The sequence below is a fragment of the Brachycentrus maculatus genome, unplaced genomic scaffold (assembly GCF_059751285.1).
Source record: "Brachycentrus maculatus isolate JH-2025_06_01 unplaced genomic scaffold, ASM5975128v1 h1tg000362l, whole genome shotgun sequence".
Classification (NCBI taxonomy): Eukaryota; Metazoa; Arthropoda; class Insecta; order Trichoptera; family Brachycentridae; genus Brachycentrus; species Brachycentrus maculatus.
The window spans coordinates 454,298-478,426 of NW_028281111.1; the positions used below are offsets into that span (position 1 = coordinate 454,298).

Consider the following 24,129-nt stretch of genomic DNA (forward strand, 5'->3'; position numbering starts at 1 on the left):
TATATATAGAACTTCAAAGAATTTGAGTAGTGTGGTTGTCAATAATGGGTAGAATTGGTGAATGTTACACGTGTGTAAAGTGATCACTTAAACCAGCCTATGACGGTCGTCAGCCCCGTAAATGCCCAGACTTCCATATTCCTCTTCATCTTTGATGAGATGTCAAAAAATAATATGAAAATAACTCCTGTAATTGGAGATAATCCAGATTTTGTGAACAAGTTTTTGGACACCCTCAAAATGTTGTAAATTATTATAAGTGTTTATTTTAACTGTAATATTTACTAAATAGTACCTACTCATTAAATATTACTCAAATATTATTTAAATATTAATATATTAGGACTGACGCCTGTAGGGCTTTGCCTTCATATAATAAATGAACAAATTAACATCGCATCAATTTGATGCAGTGCCCTAAACACCATTAGGTAAAAATAAAGGTTAGTAAAAGAAACGTGCATTTTCTTATTTTATTGAATCGTCTTTATTCAAGGGCATTGATTATTATACATTTTTCAGTGATAAATTTTGCTTGTGTAAATGATCAATACATGCGGTAAATGATATATTGATTATTGACAATGAATTTGAAATATCAACTATCCTATATTTTTATCTAAAAAAATAAGATGCTTACAAAAATATTTTGTTTAATATGCAATCGATTTTAGTAGGCTAAATTTTACATTGGGAGAAAAGATATCTAAAACTGAGATGGTAATACAGATTTAAATATATCTAATTTATTAATGTTAAGTTTGAAAAATTTATATTTGAATGGTATTCAATCATTGTAATAACTAAGGCATTTTTAATAATCGTTTAAACTCAGTTTACAAGCAGATGACTGGTAATGTAGTGTCGCCTTTAGATATTCTCTTGATAAGACGAGGAGATGAAATTTTTCCTAATCTATCTTCGTTAAGCTGTTCTCTCTCCTTACTAAACTCTTTTATCTTATCAACATGTCTCGGATGGACTTAGTTTAAAACAGTTCAAAAGATTTTCGTTTGGTCTCAGAACTTAAACTAATCTCCGAGGAAGGGGCGTAGCCTCCATTATTTTTTAGGCGAGCGTTGCTACCTCTTTTCTTTTTTTAATCTCCATCTTGATAACCCTTTGCCAGTGGTGGAGTCGATATAAAACAAATTTGTTTTTACAAATAATATAAAATTTTGTCCGCCTCCGTACGGTCAGCACGCTCGGCTACCATTCTGGAGGTCCCGGGTTCGATTCCCAAGGGGAGTAAAATAAATGTAAGTGATTTTTTCACTGTAATATTTATTTAATATTACCCTGGACTGGTACCTGAAGCGGAGGGCTGATCACCTTTCCTTCATGTGTAAAAAAACGATCAAGATAACACTGCGTTTATATGACGCAGTGCCCTATGCACCATTGGGTGCGGATAAGGGTTTTATATATTTTATATATAATATAAAGTTGAATAACTCAATTCATATATTTTAAACAATAATCCAACCGATGAAAAAAATACCAATATTCTTAAAATCTATTGTAACACATGTTTCGATGTGTTCAGCACCATTTTCAAATAGAACTATAACAGATTTAAAGAAAAAGTGGTATTATCAAGTAAAATTTAAATAAAAAATGGATAAATATTACCACGAAGTGACTGGTGAATTGATAAATGCAATTTATGAAAAATGTTTAGAAGATTATAAAAAATATAAATTGATTGTATATTTTGTAAAAAATTAATACATATTTTTTTCAAATTAAAGATAGAGTAAGCCTTCCTTTAACTAATTTAATCTCGCTAAATTAAAGAAAAACACATGCATACACGTATAAAGGTATATATGTATAATATCTTCGAGGACAAATTAATGTTGGTATTCTTTTATTATGATTTTTTTTAAAGGAATAACCCGCAAAGCTTCTATTTTAGAGGCTTGCCTGCAGGTAGGATAGTAAGGAAATTGAAAGTGTATGTGAAAAATACATTACAAACACCCAGACTAATTTAAAATGAATATTTCTTGAATTCATTTTGCAATTGGCGGGAATCGAATCGCAACGCCAGTTTCGCAGTCGAGCGTCTGCCCAACTACGCCATGGCGCCTGTATGATACTAAGTTAAAGTATACAAGGGCTTAAAATGCAAGTACCTTTTCACATGGCATTAAAACCTCTTTCTTTCCTTTTAGGTCTTCGTAACGCCGACATAGTTTACAATTTAACCTAGTTCTTCATTGTCTGGTTAACTTTGAACTGAGAATTATGCAAATACTAATTCTATGAGTATAACCCGGCTTATGGATAATCTAATAATGTGCAAATAGGTCTCGCTATAATCCGATATAATAGGCTTATATCGTGTATTTATGGTGGTATTGTATCTTATAACTTAACCTAAGTTTTATACTAAATCAATAATTGAATTACGAGCAAGTAGGTAGGAAAAATTATTTTAATGTTCTATAATTTGTAAGGATACGTTTGTATATTTTTTGTTGTTGCGTAGAATGTTTAATTAATAACATCGCTAATAATAGGAATGCATTAAAATTTATGAAAATGATTTAAACAGAACAGTGATTTGAAACAATAAATAATGCTTGATATTACACAAAATATATTTATTGATATTTTAATTATTATTGTTTTTTTTTTGTATTTTCAAAACGTTATTTACATTTTTAGAGCATACAATCGCACAATTTTTTTTACACTAATTACATCCTTTTTAGATTTTTTTCTCAAATACTTACCTTTATTTAGAACGAAAAATAATCTCTAAAGGTTTTACCCTAAGCCATTTTGACTACCAAAATATTTGACTTCTCGTATAAAATATATTTTTTTGTATTAATTATTCTCAACGAAACCATTTGATTTGAAACCGGTCAAAAATATAATTAAGTTAAAATTAGATACATAAAGATTTTAAGCAAAGCTATTTTATAAATTTTGAAACAGAAATTATCAATGTCAGTGCTTCGAATATGTTTTCACTATATTGTTTTTATTCATTCTTAACCCTATTTTATTAAACCAATAAATGACCACAATAATTATTTTACTAACTTCTAACATCATTTCATTACTTCATTTGTCAACCCTTCCTGTTTAACCTCAGATTACAGGTTACTAACCCTTTTTTCAATTATTCTTTAAATATCCTTTATTTTCCTTCCCCACTAACGCCACTGCCACGCTAGAAGCCTTCTTATTCCTTGTAGATGGTCGTGGGGTAAGATCCTTTCAAGGCCAGGGCAGGTTTTATATGGTGGAGGTTCTTACGTCAGTAGTGGTGCGCGGCAGGAAGACCATGATTTTACAGGGGTCAAAGCCTTATAATACAAAATATAAAATCATGTAAAAATATTAATTTTCAGGATCCATATCAATTTTCACTCAGGTTAATATATGTAAACTTACAGATTTTTTATTGTATTAAAATAAAATAAAAATATTTAATTGGAATAAGTTGGGTCTGTTTAGATTTAACAAATAAATATACGAGGAGAATAAAGTTGCTCACAGTTCACGGTATCTTGGACTCTCTGGAAATATTATTAATCAGTTATATTTTAATTTCAATAAAATATGAAACAATTTTATTATTTTCCTATTACATATGTCACAGTTCAACTAACGTAATAATTCTATTTGAAACACACTAAAATACATAATTACGTACAAAATAAAGAACACAAAAGTAGTCAAAAATGAAATGAAAAATATTTTACTTTTTTCATGGTTATAAATATGTATAATGCCAAAGGTAATTTTGACGGATAAGGACACAATTTGCAGTTCAGTGTATAACAAACGTGTCTTCTTTGATTTTTTTTATAAAATTCCTCAAATTTGCGACCACGTGGTCACCGCTCTGAAAGCTCTTGTAATAATGTAAGCTCTTCCAGTGTTCACGCACACATACGCCCACAGAGCACGTACAGGGTACGCGACTGCAGGTCTCTAAGAACGCAATGGGGATCGTATTTTTGTGAACACCTGCATCCACTATGTTTTGTGTACCTGGAGAAAAAGAAAAAGAAACCTGACGTGTGTTGGTACCTTTATGATAACAGAGATTGCCAACCTTCAAAAAAACTTATCGTTTTTTTATGTTTTATATTCTTCTTCTATCAATCTTATGCATATTTGTTTAAACATCCGTAAAGCATTTAAATGTTGTCTTGATTTAAGCTGAGATGGTGGCAAGATAAATATATATTCGATTCATGTACCTATCTTACTTGTATATCCCATATATGTACAACATATTTGGTATTTCTTTCGCATAACTATTAATACATATTTTTTAACTTGTACAGGAATCAATCACGGAGACTTTGGTATGATAACCAACTCATGTTCCAATGAAACCACGTATAATATATTAAAGTTTTTTTTTTCCATTTTTTGCATAAAATGTTGAATAATGAGTACCTGCACTTACAGCCACTTGGCAAAAGAAGGATGAAAGTAGACTGAATGCAGTCGAAATGCGATCTCTCAGAAGAATGTGTGACAAAACGATGTATGATAGATGTGCGAATAGTGAAATAAGGAAGGAATGGAAAGCTGAGATAAGCATTATCGATAAAATTAAGAAAGGTGTGTTGAGATGGTTTGGACATGTAGAACGAATGAGTGAGGAAAGAACGGTAAAACAAATTTATGAGGCGAATGTTAGTGGGAAAAGAAGCAGAGGAAGACCGAAAAAAACATGGCACGATCAGGTATGCCAAATACTTGAAAGTGGTCAGGTTAGGAGTCGTAACAATCGGCGGGTATGTATGAGGAGATGCATGAACGTGGAAGAGGCGAAGAATGTTTGCAAGGACAGAGTGGTGTGGCGCTCTATTCTCTCTACCTACCCCTGCGGGGAATCGGCGTGATGGTTAGTTAGTTAGTTTTTACACTTACAGCCTTATTATTTTAGAGAGCAAAATTAAAAAAAAATGTTTTGACATTCACTTTATGGTAATACACCATAAAATTATAAATAAACACTTGATTTTTATCACTTCAGTAAAATATATCATACATTATAATATAATATATACAGTACAATATGTGAACAAAAGTTTTATTTATAATTTACATAAAAAATGGTTTCGAACCCCATCTAGGGCGAATGCCTTTTTTATTGAACGCTGCTCTATTATTATTCCCTTTATAGCTCGAATGTAATATTTTTATTTATAAATAAGAATATGAATAATATATTACTGAAGGTTTCTGGATTCAGATTGAGACATCGATCCCTAACACTGCATAATAACTTGCCTCATCATTTGTCTCTGATAAAACCTGACGTGTTTTTGGGTCCATCTGACTGAATTGATTAGAATTCATTACCGAGAATATTGCTATGAAAAACGTACGTTCAAAAACAGGTTAGTTAGGGTACGCGACAACTTGATTCTTGTGTGCTTTTTTACTGGATAAATTCCGTATATAAATCGAGCATTTAATTCAGGTAGATAATCTTAATTTAAAGCTTTTGAATTTATAATTAATAAAAAATAGAAACATTAAGTTGAAAACGTGTTTTTAGTTTAGTATGTATGTGTAAGCCAATAAGCATAGTTTATACAAGTATTTGCAAAACACGAATATTGCATATTACTTTTTTTAAGTTTTGTTTTTTGTATAGTTATATTAAAATTATACAAAATAGTCCAAATTTTATTATTTTATTGAGAAATTTATATAATACAACGGTTAAGAAAACAAATACTTGCTCGTCTATTAAAACGTTTTATTTATGCATATTGTCATCGCGAAAGGATTTCAAAATTATTATTATGTTGTTAAATGTAGCATATACGATTGTATTCAAATCAGTCCCAAATACGAGTATAATTTCATATTTGATATCTTATCTAAAAAAGTCGATCCTCGATAAATTTCGGTCATCTGAATTGAAAGAATATATTTTTTATAAGAAAATGTTTTGCAAATACTGCCACTACAAAAAAAAATAAAAACAATATCGTATTTCACTATCTGTTTTTATGATATTTATATCTATATAATATTTGTTAAAATGTGAAATGATTTAATTTGATCAAAATTAGTTTTTAATAAAACTCGTGGAATTATTGAAGACATGTTTTTATACTTAGATAATTTGAAAATAAATCAATATTCAAATCGATTGAAGTGCGTGGATAAAAAAATTTAACATCTCTGATTTTCAATATCACCTTTAATTGTATTTTCAATACTTAAATACCCATACAGTTTTATCGGGCCTTTCACCAAGCATAAAAAACAATATCAGACGATCTACTGACTAAGACTAATACTAAGTTCGCCTTTATTTTCTCTTTTGAAATAGATAAGTCTAAAATCCATCCGTGTATGACGTCGGCATATTATTTTAATCAAAAAATCAATATGGTTTATAACAAGAACGACGATTTCCAAAATGGGCGCCGATTTGATCCCCTTAACAGGCCCGTGGCACGACTTCCAAATCAGCGTCGTGTGTTTGGGTGATTACATTTTTAATGTCATCTAGGCTTAGAGAGATACACGGATTTTTTGTAGCTAATATCCACACGAACCAGTTTCTAATAGAAGCAAGTAGCCAACATCCTATCCTACGGGCCGTAATAATTTGAGCGTATACTATAATCATCGCATTCCACGCTTTCTTGAGTAGTTGGTTTATTACACAGTATACAAGGGCGGGTCGTTGTCGCTCAGGAACTTGGTGATAATCTCCTGAACGGTAAGCAGCAATTATTGTGCTACCTTCATCTAACTACCACTAGCTCGGTCATGTCTCTCTACAGACATTCCTCACAACATAACGTCCAAGGCTTAATGTTTACCTTTCGAAAAAGAAACTCAATTATAATGAAACTCAGTAACAAATTGCAATCATTGTTCGAAATAAATGTACGTCTATGGTTAACTAATTAACAATTTTGGAAAATGTTAAAAGCTTATCATAAAACACATATCGCTCACTCCTTTCAACAACGTCATGTATCAAAAAACTGGATTTTTTTAGTAGATCGTTTTTAAAGGTTAAAAATGTAATAAAATGTATTAAAAATAAATATCATCCCACTTATTTAAGTTTTAACTGTGCAACGATCTTTTTAGGTAAAACCTGAATGTTTTTTTCCATTTGAAAAACATTTAGTACATTTAAAAAAATAATTAAACAACACATTTTCTTCGAAATGCAAAAACAACACTTTCTGCCCTGTAGCGGGTAAATATTAAGTTAAAATTATGCCGCTTTTGCTAGGATATAGTACATTTTCTGGGCATTCCGAAAACATGCACAACTGAAAATTGACGATTATTGATATATGACGTTCTTGAAAGGAGTTAGCGATATGTATTTATGATTTAATATTACCTAAAATACAGTTTTAAAAAAATGCAAATTTCGAATACGACTTTTTATTAAATGTATATTAACATATTTCGTTTTTAATTGGATAATAAAAATCCCTATATTAAATATGTAGAAAATACTTACTTAAACTAACCATCACGCCACTTTCACTGGTGTAGGAGAGAATAGAACGCCGCACCACTTCGTTTTTTTTTTTCAAATTACATTATTCGCCAAATATTCTTCGGTCTTCTCTTACCGTCTATCCCCACCTACATTCACCATATATATTCGTTTTACCGCACTTTCTTCAATATATCATTCCACACATTATTGATAATAAATAATAAATAATCCTAGCGCTTCAAGTTTTAATTTTTCTCAAGTATTCTACATATGTTTTGTTTCTGTAAAATTTACAACATGTGAGTAATTACAATTTGGCTGTCATCAATCAAAATGTTATACATGGAAATTGAAATTTACGTAATTGTCGATTTTTTTTCTAGCTAATGCTTTTGAATTTAATGCCTTAAATTAGGTACCAATTATGTACTAATTTGAGATTTTCCGGAAGCTCACACGCACAAGATTAAAGGTTCAAACTGTACACGTGCCAATTTAAAATTGTTCATAGACGAATCCATTTTCATATGCAGTAAAAGCTTTTCTAAAAAAGTTTCGAGCATCTTTATCTAATCATATTTCCAATATGAAGTTGATTGAATCTTTTTGCTAAAAGCGGAGTTTTTCATAGATTTTTTACTAAGAAAGCTCAGGGTACGGTCGCTGCTGTGCATGAGTGCGTTAAGTTTTTTTTTGTTACTTCAGGAAACTGTGGATGCGCCCGATTACTCCGACTTATTAATTAGTTTTCTACAAAGTTGAACGACGGATATTTCTTTTTACTTACATCATTTTGTTACTCAAATCTTGTCTAGATCGGATCTGATCTGACTTTTGAAGAGTTTAGACAACCCGGCGGATATATATAATATATAAAAGTTATTTTATTCTTTTATTACTGACCATTTGAATTCTCTGACAGAAAATCGTTTACATTTATTTCATGTCGAACTAATAACTTAATTTGTATTTTTTATATGATCTCGAACCCGTTAATTTGTTTACTCTTCTAACGTAGATTAGATTATTTACTAAAATACTGATTCATAACATTTTAAGTGTATCCAAATACACTTATTGACAAATCGGGGTTTTCTCATTACATCTCAGCATAGATGAAGAGGATATGGAAGTCTGAGTATTTACGGCATTTCCTAGTATGTAAAAATAATCCGGGGTTCGGATCATGCACACAAATAAAATGGTCTCTGCTACATAAAAGCTTTCTCAATCCATCATAGATGGCTGTTGTGAACTCATATGTACTGTGTCATGAGACTGATTATATTATATTTCTAGGATTTCAAAAAAAATAATAGTGTGGCTGTCAATCATTGGTAGAATGGTGGATGTTGCACGTGTGTAAAGTAATCACTTAACCAACCTATAACAGGTCATAAGCCCTGTAAATACCCAGATTTCCATATTCTTGTCAAAAAAATATAAAAATACTGCTATTTGAAAATAATTTATATTTCCCTATATTATTCCTGTTGTAAATTAAATGTTTATACCTTCCTACATTAATAGACTTATAAGAAAATAAATTTATAGTGTAATTTGTAATTAAATTTGTAAAAATACTATAGTTAGTCTGATTAAAAATATGCCAATTTGTCAATTGTACCTACCAACAAAAAAACGTAATGGCGAAAAGTGTAATCTGTTGACGTGAAAAAGATTACTTTAGTAATTGCTTGTACACTTTTTCATAGTAATATAATTATTTTATATATTCATTTTAGTAGTCTTTGTATTCATTTAATTTTCTTTATTATTATTTTTTTACAATCTGCGAAAAAAGAATGGGGAAATTTACAGCATATCTCAATGCCTATCACTTTGAAAGTAATTGTATATTATTTTTAAATGTACCAAGTTATATTTATGTAATTTCATTAATTGATTCTATCATTTTGTAGTAAAATCTATCCATTTTTAATTAATGTTTTACTCAGTTAATACCACTATTTCTTAAAATCTACTGTGACACGTGTTTCGATGCATTCAGCATCATTTTCAAACACCGTATGTGAAGCTAAATCTAAATTTTAGAGTTGGGTCCTTTGGTCGTTGAAGGTTGAAGAGGGGGTACTAGCTATTTATTTAATTTTTTGTTTTTATTTCTTATCAGTGGGAATATAGACAATAGGGGGGATGCTTTAGTCATTGTCATATTGTTAATTATGGGTTTATTGTTATTTATATTTTCATGAATTTCTATTGTTTCAAAATGTTGCAGTTTATGGCTTTTATATAAATAATACCCTGCATACAGATTGCACAGAAAAGCGAATATTAATAATATTATTCCAAGACTTCCTCTGTTATCGTTTAGGATTTATGAGATCACGGAATGACGTAATGGTTTCATAAAAAAATAAGAACGAGCGTGAATATAAAGAATAACGGTCGAGTACAATTTTGTATAGGAACCGGTAGACAATTAAACTCTCGATGCAGACTGACTTGAGGCGCTTCGAGGAGGAAAATGGCGCAGACAAAAATATGGCCCAGATTTATCTACAAATGACATAAAAATTACAAGTGAAAGTATGTAAGATTTTTGCGTCTGAGAATCAAGAGGTTATGAGTTCAAATTTAGATACAGTAGTCATTAATTTTGGAATCTTTATTTGTAACTTCTATATTTTTTTAAAATTATCAGTTAATGTTTCCATGCACTAAGAATTAATACATATTTTCATCAACTATTTTAATTCCTTTTTTTAACGTATTAAATGAAAAATTTGTGTCCAACAATATTATATAATTTAAAATTACTTTAGTTAAGTTAAAAATAAAATAGTGTACTTAGTTTATATAATAATATAAACTCCCTATCCGCACCCCAATGGTTCAAAGGGCACTGTGTCGTATAAACACAGTGTTATGTTGATCGTTAACACATGTAGGAAAGGTGATCAGCCGTCCGCTTCAGGTACCAGTCCAGGGTAATATTGAATAAATATTACCCTGGACTTAGTTTACCAAATAAAATATTTTTTTTTTTTTTTTCGTAAATAGATATCATGATAATTAAAAATATTCACTTTACAAGCGGCTCATTTTATTTAATACCCACACATGTCAGAGATAGTAAAATAATTTTAAGTTTTACTTGGTTAATACCATTATTTCTTAAAATCTATCGTGACACGTGTTTCGATTCGTTCCGCATCATATTCAAACACTGTATAAAAAGTTATGAAGCTAAGTCAAAATTTTAGAGTTGTATCCTTGTGAAGATGAAGAATGTAGTCGGGGTATGAGCTGTTTCTTATTTTCATTTATTATTTATTATCAGTGGGAATATAGCAAGTAAAACTTAAAATAATAAGGAATAGATATTACCACAATACTGCTTAATAAATTATTGAAAAAAAAATCTTGAAAATGATGGTTTAGAAATACCTTCACAAGTAAATCAATTATAAATATATGTGAATTTAAATAAAATCTTCCGTTGTTTTATTTTACGACTTATTTTCTTATACTCCTTCAAGTTCATTTTCTCATAGTACTCGTAAATGATCCGGTTACGTAAACTTTATTGCAGCAAATAAAACTTAACGTGTGTATTTTTCAATAAAAAGTTCAACGTTATATTGTTTGAATAACTTGGTAGATTGTCAAGACTAACATGTTTTAAAACCCGAGAGAATAAATAAAGGCGCGTATGGATTTTGTGCAAAAAATGAGATAATACTATCCAATTTATCGCGGTGTTTAATACGAAAATAAAGTTAACATAATACTCTTTAAGGAAAGCCTTATTTCATTTTAAGCTTGGTTAAACCATTTCAAAGCTTTTAAAAGTATTTAAAAATATTGACGTTTAGCAATTTTACTTATTTATAGTTTTTTGCGAATATCTCCGTAATTTTTCTATCGGATAACTCGTATCATGCTTCCGATACCATAGTACATTTTGAATATTTCGTAACTACTATAATAATAATAAAAAACCGCATCCGAGCAATTTTTATTTGAGTTTAATGGATATTTTGGTCAGCAATGGAGTAACTAAGTTTTTTTAAAGATAAATGTTTTTTTTACATTTTGACATCTCATCGTAGATGAAGAAGAGTGTGGAAGTCTACAAAATAGGTATTGGCAGAGCCTTTGTCCTGTCATAGGCTAGTTATGTGATCATTTTACACATGTCTAAGATGTAAAAAATAAAGTGGAGAAAATTTAGTTTGTGAACAATGCTTTGGACATACCTAAAAATATCTTGAAGATATCTTATTTGTATAATTTAAGGGTTTTATGAAACAAACTGCTTTAATTCTGCAAATTCATTGCTGCAATTTTTTTTTAATTGGTCTGGGTGTTTGTGACTAGCAGTTAAGCCTCTAAAAGTAGAGGCTTTGCGGGTTATTCCTCTTATAAAAAAATGTTAGTTTGGTGACTCGATTTTCTTTTCAACTTATCTTCACTAACTTGTCATTATATTAATTTAATTTCAGTAACATTGAACTTGACAAATTCGTTCGATTTATATTAAGTTACAAACAATAAAAATTTGCATGCGTCAGTATAGTCTTCCAGACACTTATTGTTCGCGCTTTGTATTTCCAACAAAAGATTTGAAGATGTAAATGTGTTAATGAGATGGGTGGAGTATTGTTAGCGTCAAAGCCGTAAATTAAAATTTATAGACGTTGATTACTTTGGCATTTAATAGGATTAATCAGCCACGAAATCGACTATTGACAGCTTGATCACGAGTTCCCGAATTCTCTAATGCTTTTACCGAAATTACCATATAAACTCGGCTGTGTTAGCATAAATCACAGTTTCCCAAACATTTTCTGCAATGCAACACATTGCGAATTTAGAATTTTTAACGGAACACTTAGCTTATTTTGTTTTATACGGAATATTTGTGCGTTGGCAAATATTTTCCCACTCCACTCCACAATCTTCATCAGGAACTTTAATTGTACCAATATATGTGTATGTTTCTAGAATCGAAATAGTATTTTAAGTATTTTAACCCTATCGGGTTAAGAGTAATCAATGTGTTTTACAGACGAGTTTATTGCCTTAAAGCAATTTCTTCCAACCAACCATATATATATATAATGGAAGAAAAATATATATGTTTATTTAATCTATACTAAACTTAGTCAGGTTCCTCTGAACATAGTTTGAGAAACCCAAGCATAGAGTATATTAAGGTGAATCGCTTCAAAATGCGACTCAAAAAATACACCGATCATTCTCAATGTAAAAAATCAAATATCTATAAAGCTCGTCTCGTATCACATACCAAACTCATTTTTTAATGAAATTTCGTTATTAGGTACCCACTTTTTATTATTATAAATCCTATCAATTTGCATACAAAATGCTTCAGTTTTTGTATATAACTCTAAATAAATCTAAATCTGTAATGTCCAAAATAAAACATATTTTTTAAGTATGAATGTAAAAAGTTGGTTCAACAATATTTGTATGGAGATAATGAAGACGCATTGCAGTTTCGACTTCTCGCGTGCATTGAACTGATTTGAGTGAAAATTGGAAGGACTTTTTATGACATTCTTTTCTGGATATTTATATATTTATGTTAAATATTTTTTTATAGGAAATGCATTGAAATTTTCAAAACCCAACCGCTCCTTTAAAGCCTTTGTTGGATGAACTAAGTGCGATATTTTGTATGATTTTATTTTTATTTTACATAATACAAATTTCAATTTAAAATAGCTTGCCCTCACTGAGTTTTCCTATACCAAAGAGACATTTTGCAATACTTATTTACAAAATTATATTAAAAAAAATAAAATTGTTTATGCCACGCAATCAAATACAACACACAGATACAAAATAATGTTTAAATACAAGTGATTTTCAAAAATGCTTTTGAAACTTTTATAATTATACTTTGAAAATTATTCTTTGGAGTTTGCCATGTGTTTCTATGATTAAAATATCAAATAAATATTCTACAATACAATTTCGTAGAACGATCAATACATAATGTATATTTTAACATGGTCATCGCGCATAACTCACATATTAGGAAAAAGAGTGGAGGAAGAAGTGTGAAATGTTAGATCTAGAAATTGTAGGAGGTTGTTTTGGTGACAAAAACAGAGATATTTAATTATGCATATTAAATATATGCAATGTTTCGCAAGTTTTATTAGGAAGTGCTGAAATTGACATTAAAAATTATTATGTTTGAGCTGACAGTGAATATTTTTTGGTAACCTGAATTTCCTGACCGCTCAGGTAGCCCACGTTCATATTTATTCTAGCTAATGTCTGTAGACATTTTGTTGGTATAATAAATACGCGCGTAAAATATGGCTTGGCGTCATTTTTCAATTAAACTTATTCTTGGAATCATTAATCAGATTTTTTTGGTGATATTAATTAATTATAGAACTGACGTGCTAAGCATGTTTATTGATGTAATATTTGCATATCTACCTACTAATTGTTGATAAAAAAATATTTTGAAGTAGGCAATTTTAGGATATTACCATAATACATATATTTTTAGAGTTATAACCTCAGATAGTTTTTCTGTTAAACCAGCCAAAAAAAAGCCCATACAAAACCAAATAACTAATTAGTAATTGTAGATTATGTTGCAATTTTTTTTTCGAGATCTTGTACGGAAATGTTCATGACTCTAGATTTTTGTTGGAGAGGTTTTGAAAAATTTTAGGGGGTGTTTTTGAATGGCAACCCTTTGCTGATCTATATTATTTGTACTTCCACAATATCTGATTAAGCGAATTTTGAGTATTTTATTTCAATGGTAGGCTATTTCAGGCTTTTAATAATCTACAGTTACGTATTTGTAAATTTTAATGTTCAATTCCGGAGTTGTGTTTGAAAAGTTAGTATTCGGTGGCCAATTTTATTGATGTACTATAGTTTGTGCATCTACCTACATATTTATATATTTCTAATTCCCAGTCTATATTGAAATTGTAGTAAAAAAATTGAATTGAAATTGTTTCTGTAAAAAAAAAAATATTTTGAATTATTAAAAAATAAAGAATTATTCAAAAAAAGGTTAAACTCATTACAAACAAACTAGAATTCTACCATAGAGTTTTCTCACATATTTTTTGTTGTTTTTATTTTCAATGTAGCTCATCCGTAACCATAGTAATACAATATATTAATGCTCATTTTCCTGTGTTCACCTTCCATACATAGTTGTACCTACGTGTATTAAAAAAATCCTAACGGTATATCAAAGGTAATATAATACTCCTATTTAATGACAAGTTATAACCAACGTAATATGTAATATTATAATAAATAAGAATACCTTAGAATTCCTTAAGGAAGAAGCTTTTACGAAGGCCCCCTACATATTTGTCCTACCGCTATAATGATAACAGCGCAAATTATGTCCAAGTACGTACATATTTGTAATTTCACTGTACCATTCCAACCTTTTACTCCCTTGATTTCCATTTCCAAGAATTTGAGATATTCTCATACTAAGTACTATGTGCAATGGCATTAGATATTCTTTTTCATGCGAAATGGCTACACAATTCATGAACCAGTAATTTTTCAAATATTACTGTTATTATTTATATCTTTCAAATAATAAATAAGATCTTTCGCTAGTCTTGACTCATGATGCTCCTATTACTGACAAAGCAGCCTTTATGTTATATGCATCCTTTTGTATAGGTATACAATAATCATTGAATTGAATTCGGAATCTTTTATTAGTTAATGATATACGATTCAAACTATGATACTGTAATTTTCGGTTGTCTTTACTGCTATCATTAATTCATTGACTTCCGTTTGATTTTTATTGAATCTTGTAAAAAAATCATAAGAAACCCATCTGCCTACGCATAGAATACAGAGCAACTCTATTTATCCAGTCAAAGAGTAAATACAACATATGGAAATGGAGATCTGTTTTGATTGGATTTTAATGTTTATAAATTGAACTTGATATAAAATCAACTACGACTAAAGACGCTTGTAATATTCTGTAGCTGGCATTCATTTCAAATGATCGCTTGGACATCAGCGGTCTTAATTATACAGTTTTAATAAGAAATTATTGCCGATCAGATCATATTCTCCGCGTGTAGTATTGTTGGTATAATGTATTAAAACAACATAAATATAACACGTTCAAAAAGTAACAAAATGTCCATAAATATAAATGCAACCATAATTTTTTCAGAATCATTTAAAATTATTTTATGTCGATATTTTTATGTCAAAAAATTCATAACCTTATTATTTTGTTATGTACCTACCCAGTCACGCGTTGTTGTGGATCAGTCTGGTTTAATGAAAAAAAACGCTTCTCCAATGCTTTCAATTTCACAATGGTTGACGGTATACAACGTTTTAAGCTGTCAAGAAGAACGCTGTCGCCATGATTAATGTTAGTTTGCATGTATTGCAATACGTTTAAGAGATGGCTCTGCCATTGCGGTAAAATAAAACTGTTTAAAAAACATGTATATACTTCTCATATAAAAACACGCGCATATTTGAATACAACGTTGTATCGAAATTTTAAAGCAATCTTTGAATAACTTAATAGATTTTTATTTTTATTTATAGACCATAGATATATTAGAGATTCGAGGGGTATAGATACTAAACTACTTTTATCAACTTATGTATGTACATGCTATACCTACCTATGAAATGTATAGGCTTTATGAATAAAACAATCGTATTTTACCTCCAAAATAACTAAATTAGATATTTCTCTTTGAAAATATAAATAAAATGCAACAGAAAACACATTTTACCAAAAACTTTAATACGGCATTAATATAAGTTATTTACTGCTCAAAATAATTGTCTGCTACATATTTTGGATCCAGTCAAATGCCCTATCCACTGAACTAATCAGTTTAGTATTCCAAACTAGAAATTATTGAATAGTTTCGTGGTTACTTTTTAAAGACAAATGCTGTCATAATTATAGGGAATCCAACATTTAAGAAGATTGTTAGTGGTTTTTATATTCCCCGCTCAATCTACTGTAATAAACAAGCAATGGTGTAAATCAGTGGTTCCCAAATGGTACCGGGTCGTCCAAGGCCCTGCTAAAAAAATCTTCTTCTTCAAACCCTTGGGGTAATGAATATTAAACTACAGCGATTATAGATCGCACCGTCTCATTAAATAAACGTACATAAATGTGTAATAACCTCCTTTTAAAATAATAATAATATAATAATTAATATAAATAAATTCATGTTCATTAATTCATACCCTTATCCGCACCCGATGGTACAAAGGGTACTCATAATATAAACACAGTGCTATCTTGATCGTTTTCGTAATAATGAATAAATATTTGAGTGAAAAAATCACTCATATATATTTATTTGACCCCCCCCCCCTGAGATTCGAGATCGAACCCGGGACCTCTAGTACGGTATGCTAATCATTACACTACGGAGGCGGATACAAAATACGTAAAAAATACGTTGAAAAACTCAAACATACATAGTAAAAAATTCAATAGTTATCTTATTTGTATATATATATATATATATATATATATATATATATATATATATATATATATATATATATATATATATATATATATATATATATATATATATATATATATATATATATATATATATATATATATATATATATATATATATATATATATTTATATATATATATATATATATATATATATATATATATATATATATATGTATATATATATATGTATATATATATATATATATATATATATATATATATATATATATATATATATGTATATATATACATATATATATATATATATATATATATGTATATATATACATATATATATATATATATATATATATATATATATATATATATATATATATATATATATATATATATATATATATATATATATTTATATATATATATAATGACTTATCACCATTAAATGCTTTAAATATTATTAATGTTGAGAATAATCAACAGCCTTACGTCAGCAGGCCGCGGTAAAATGATCAAATGTTGATCGTTTCGCGGGTATAAAAAGGTTGAGGACCACTGGTGTAGACGGTTTAAAAAAAATCCTTATAATCATCGAAGTGTTCATTCGCCGTCAATTCGCCATCACTTGGGATCTTTTTATCGGGGTCGCCGTTAAAAATATGGTAAAGAGGCACACACACACTAGTATTTTGTAACGGGTCATAAGATTTTCGCGCGATTATCGGGGCAAGTTTACACGGAACTCGTTTGTATACCATAGTATTTTTCTCTTGTGCGGTAGGTACTCGTATGTATGTTGTGTGTCTACTTGTAAACTGTACAGGTCGCATTCCCAACGCACGGCCTCGGGCTATGGGGAGAGGTATCTACTCAACATCGTTTTGATATTCTTCGATGAATGATAAATACACATGTATGGTCATTTGCCACCCCCTCCCTTTTGAACTGAGGAGTGTTTTACGTTTTTGACATCTCAATTCATGAAGAATATGGATGTCTGGGTATTTACAGGGCTATCGTGGAACGTCATGAGATTGATCATATATGTATGTATGACTTCCAAAATTTGAGTAGTGTGGTTGTCAATCATGCGTAGAATAGTGAATGTTACACGTGTGTAAAGTGATCATTTAACCACCATATAAATACCAGGACTTCCATATTCTTCCAATGAGATGTCAAAAATTGTAAAGCAAACTATATTTTTTCATTAATACACTTCTTTCAAAAATTCAAATAAAATATAAAAAAACATACAGGATTAAAATTATGAATGATAATATGAGTGAAATCAATAATATGGTGCATAGGGTACTGCATCATATAATCGCACTGCATCATATAACCAGTCCAGGGTAATATTGAATAAATATCACCCTAGACTGAAAATAATAGAGAGAAAAATCACTTATATTTATGCGACCCCTCCTTGGGAATCGAACCCGGGACCTCCAAAACGGTAGCTGAGCGTGCTAACCATTACACTACAGAGGCGGACATAAGTAAAAAAGGCAGATTTTTTTATTCTTTTATATTGTGCGTATGACTATTTAACGTAATATCGATGTATGTACCCGAGTTTTATAATAATAATAAGAAATACCACTCATCGATTAGTGCCAGGTCATAAAATTAATAATTATCATCCCATTATTTTTTTCATCAGTATTTTTTATGGCGAAAATTAAAATAAGTTAGCTATGTTTTTAAACGATTACATAGCCGTTGATTCAGGCCGATGCTGGACCCCATCCAATCTTAAATATATTCTTGACAAGCCTAGGAGAAGACGGCGAGCAGTAAAAAAAAACTTAAAAAATTTACACGACAAAACAGATCACGTTCCGAAACTACTTGTTTCTTTTTGATAGGATTCAATAGCTTTAAATATATTATATTGAAATATTCGCTGTAATTAAAAGTTGCAGGCGGGGCGTTTTGGTTGTTGGCTTTAAGCACGCCTGCTTTGTTTTTTAGGACTTGTTCGGAACATTACAGCTAATAGATTATATTTGGAAAATAAATCTTGTTGGCCAATTCGTCGAGGTCATTAATCTGAATGGCCTTTATAATGTCTTTTGGTAGTTTTTATAATATTTTATATGAGCGCTCTTACGATAATCGTAATTTGTTTGTTTTACATAAACTATCCTCGTGCCTTTTTTCAAGCTATCTTGGAATAGTATTTTAATGATAATTTATATTGAAGAACTAAGTTTTGTCGTATTCTCTGTAGGCGTCTACATTCACCTCACTTATTACTTAGTTGTCTAGACTTTCTCCTCTGTCTTTTCATTCTGTGACAAATTTTATACATTTTACATGTAGTATCTAGGTATTTGTGTAATCAATTGTCTCTTTGGTTTTGAAAAGATCTAAAATATTTAAGAGATAATGGTGGATAATGTAAATTTGTTGTAAAATTTATACTTCATATAAAAATGCAAAAGTTGATTTTCAAAACTTAATTTAAAGAATGATTTAGTAAACATTCGGAAAAAATATTCGGAAAAAATTTCAGCTAAGCATATGTATTTTTTTTAAATATGTTTTTATTTTTTATTTTAGAAGGGAATAAATATATTATTTTAATGATAGGATAGTATTTAATGGATAGGATTATTTTTCTGTTCAAAATCTTTTCTTTTGATACATATCTAATAAAACCTTTCTGGGTAATAATCCGAATATAATTTTTACATACATTTTTATCATTTTTGCATTTGTTTTATTTATTTTCTCATTCAATCCATTTACCATTCATATCTTACACTGCATCTTGAATAGTGTTATCCTATTTCTCTCGTTTATATGGTAGATAACTAAGTATCTGCCCTAATTGGATTCACATAGTAAAAGTAAAAATATCACATTTGATATCTTGTTATCACACTTTAATGGCCGGCAATGTGGGATGATATTATTATATCACCGCATACCCAAATCAGATTTTGGACATGTGTCGTGAGAGGCGTTTAGAAATCACACAGTCCATAATAAAAACTAAGCGATTATCACATAAATTATACATACGTAACGACCAACCACCAGTCATAATTTACAAATTAATTAGTGGTATGTGATATAATTGTTTCCTAATTGCTTAAACAAGCATTTTATGCTCGGATTCCTACGACTTCGTACACTTTGTATATTTGTACAGCTTATGATAATTTTGCTATGCAAAACAATGAATAGAGGTATGTACATCACTTTACGACTGTTCTTGAATGAGTTGGAAATTAATGTAAGCAATCTAAGCACGTTTTTATTATGAACGAGTTCATATTCCGGTGAGCCAAAAGCACTTTCACCGAGGTTTCTTTGCTTGTTATTTCTGCTCCAGCAAGAATGTAAGATAATAATCAAGCTCTTTTTGCCGTGTAAAATGACATCTGCAACTGACCGAACACATAAACTCATGCGAGATTAGATCAAGACACGCGCGTGATAGATATTAAGTAGATATAGTCTCGATAGTCGAGATTCTGGCTCCGATAGAGACCTAATAGAAATGCTAATGGACCGAATAAAGATGGAACTGAAATGATTTAAATTCAAATTAGATGGCTCAACTCGTTCGAGATAATCGAAGCATCTGGGATAGTAAATATGTATTTATTCTTAATATCGTGAGAGGGGTGAGGACTGGATTGGGAAATATCTCGAAGCTCTTCATTTAATTACACTGGTATTATAAATGGTAATCGGGTAGCATGTATGTATGTTACGGTGGCGCCCCTAATATCTATTTTAATTGCCTATCATTCCGTTTATATTATGTTGATTTTATTACCATTGGATATAGGGATTTTTATTATTAATTTAATAAAAGTTGTTTTATTACATTTGATATATAAACTTTTGACTGCCTCTGTATATGTGGTGTGATGTGTCGTTGTGTGTGAGGTCTTGAATTCAATTTCGTATCAACTAAATGTTTTTTTTGTTATTTTTATTTTATACTATTCAGCTTTCCAGACTTACATTTTTTATTTTTTTTTCCAGGTGAGAGGAAACACAATGGCATCCATTATATCTTTTCGAGATAAAAGATCATCCTCGGGATCCATTTGACCATCGGCTGTCTAGAGATGGTGTCGACTATCCAATCGGGCTCCGTCCGGCAAAACCTCAGTCCAGTCCAGCAGATGAATGGTCAGGCTTTACAAAACCATGGTATGGTTCAGCAAAACCATGGGACGAGCCAACAAAACCATGGACAAGTACAACCAAACCATGGACAAGCTCCTCAGTTCAATGGACAGATCCATCAAAATCTTGGACACGCCCAACAGCCTGGACAGATCCTGCAAAATATTGGACATGTCCAACTGCCTCATGGGCAGGTTTTACAAAATTATGGACAAAGCCAACAGAACCAGGTCATGCATAATTATGGGCAGCAAAACCAAGGGTTAAGTCAACAAAACCAAGGGCAAAGCCATTTGAACTATGGTCAGGGCCAACAGGCACACGGACAGGTCCATCAGACTCATGGGCAGGTCCATCAGACTCATGGACAGCTTCAACAGTCTCATGGCCAGGTCCAACAGTCTCACGGACAAGTCCATCAGACTCACGGGCAGGTCCAACAGCCTCACGGACAGCTCCAACAGACTCACGGACAAGTTCAACAGCCTCACGGACAGCTCCATCAGTCTCATGGGCAGGTCCAGCAGCCTCACGGCCAGGTCCAACAGTCTCATGGACAAATCCAACAGACCGTTGGACAAGCCCAACAGGCTCATGGAGCGGCAGCAGAGGCGGCTCACGCAAGACATGCCTCTCGGGATTCTGGAAACTTCACTAACACCAAAGGATTGCTGAATGCACCTGGCCAAAACAATTGCTTCCTGAATAGTGCCGTTCAGGTATGTTAATTCTTTAAATTGGTTTTAATTTTTGCTTTTAGCATGTTATTTTGGATAAAGCGATATTTTCAGGGATATTTTTATTTTTAATGTATCTCCATTTTTTTTCAAAATATAACTTCAGATTTATTTTTAAAAAGCTGAGCCAGTGAAGTTGACGAAATATACCAATCTTTTTAACTTATAATATATTGGGAAAGTTTTTTCGCGAAAAAATATATTGTTATGAATCGTTGAATATTCTAATAGGTTTTTAATTTGATTGCAGGATTGTGTCTTGTGTTTGTCGTCACATTACAATAAAAATATGGCGATGGCATAAAAGACATTTAATACAATTAGAGAGTGACTAAACGTGCAAAAAACATATAATTCCGTATTTTTTCAAACAGACAGAATGATAGATTTATGTTAGTATTTAATTAATGTAGTTAAATTATGCGCAAACGCCATTCATATATCCTCCCTCTTATGACTATATTAACGAATAAATTCATATCTTTGAAGTCATTTATCTTCCTACGTAGAGTTGTGGTTTCAACTTTCAACAGGCAAACAATTTAGAGTTTAAAACACAGTTTTTCGACAACATAGAAGAAGAAAAATATGGAAGTCTTGGTATTTACAGAACTTACGACCCGTTATTGGCTGGTTTAAGTGATCATTTTACATACTTGTAACATTCGCCACTCTAAACATGATTGACAATCAAACAACTCATATTTTTGGATCTACATATGTCATAAATCTCAAGACGCTTTGTGTTCTGGTTCCACACAAAAATGTGATCATTTAAAAAAAATAAAATAAAAAAGAGAAATATTTGTTTTTTTTTATTTACAAAAATACTTCTTTTCATACTATTTCTGTGAGCCTAAGCGGCTCGTTATTAGAAATTCGTATCAAATTGTGGTAGAGTGGGTTCGAACCGAGAAACTCTGACTCAAGAGTCCGCGACACTAACCACGGAATTACAACCCCTACACTTTATAAATATCTGGTTTTACTCAGATGAACAGCCAATAAATATAATATGTAAATTCAGATTGAAAAATCACAACTTGGTCGTAAGTGGAACAGAGTTGTGTCGCCTACTTTCAAAATCCGCCAGATCCCTGTAAGTCGTTTTTTAATAAAATGCAAATTCTCCGGGTTACATTTATGTTTCAAAGATTTGTCATTAGATAAAATATTATGAAATAGAGAATTTTACCCTTTTTTTGGAATTTTTTTCAGTATTAAAAAAAAACACGAGACACAAACCGATAATGACGTCATCTTAATTTTTGACTTATTCCCGCTGTCTGATTAGCTGATATGGGTCAGAAGGCAAGTTTCATGAATGTAGCAGAGTTTGAAATACAACGCTGTTTTTAAGTATTTTTAGCAGGGTTTTCAAGTATTTCAATATTTTAAACAATTGGCATTCCGATAGAGAATTTATTTTAAAATATTATAAAATTGGATCTGGTGAATTTTGAAAGTAGGCGACACAGTTCTTCTATTCGTATTCTTCGATGTAATCTTCGTTTACTGAGAATTCTCTCAAAATTAGATAAAATAATATTGTGAATACAATATATCGCGGTGAGTTGGTAATGATTACAAATTGTGTATCTGCATTCTCTTCGTGAGAACTCGAATCAGCCATTTCCTTTTTATATTCTGGGTTAATTAACTAACTGCAATAATTTATTACCACGCGTGAGTATGGTGGAAATCTGAGTAGGAAATTGTAATATCGTTAATACTCGTATTTTAGGTATTACTTAGCCAAACGTCATTTCACATCAAACAAGTTTTTTGTTTAAATGATGGTATTTTATAGTACATTTTCTTATTAGTTCTTTAAATTGTCATTGTTTACATCTCGCCTTTAGATTTAGGACCCAGTATTCGATAAGTTGCAACATGTTTTTTTTTAAACCCAGGTAACATTTTACGCAATTGATTTTTTCTATAAACACCGTTTTTATATTGAAAAAAAGTTTTCTTCTAAATATTTATAATGTATAATGTAATCGAAAATATAAAGAAAGTCATTTAAAAATATTAAAAAAAGTATAATAATACTTTAAGTGATTATTTAAAAACACGGGATTTTACTAGGTTTTTATTTAATTTGAACTGGGGGTAAAGTTATTTAGAAAGTCGTTTTGTAAAACAAAGATATCATCAGTACTTTGTATTAATATAATTTAATATACTGTGTTCCTTATGTATGGAAGCGAAGCATGGAGTTGGCAAAAGAAGGATGAAAGCAGACTGAATGCAGTCGAAATGCGATCCCTC

At 30.4% G+C, this 24,129-nt stretch overlaps 1 protein-coding gene across 1 annotated transcript in view; it reads left to right on the forward strand.

Annotated features, from left to right (window-relative positions):
- LOC148303557 (uncharacterized) overlaps nucleotides 1-24,129 on the forward strand; it is a 165,044-nt gene that overhangs the window by 27,597 nt on the left and 113,318 nt on the right. The window contains exon 2 of the mRNA XM_088269770.1: nucleotides 20,972-21,837. Coding sequence (XP_088125896.1) covers nucleotides 21,058-21,837 — 780 coding nt within the window. The 5' untranslated portion in view covers nucleotides 20,972-21,057. The remainder of the gene's footprint in view (nucleotides 1-20,971; nucleotides 21,838-24,129) is intronic.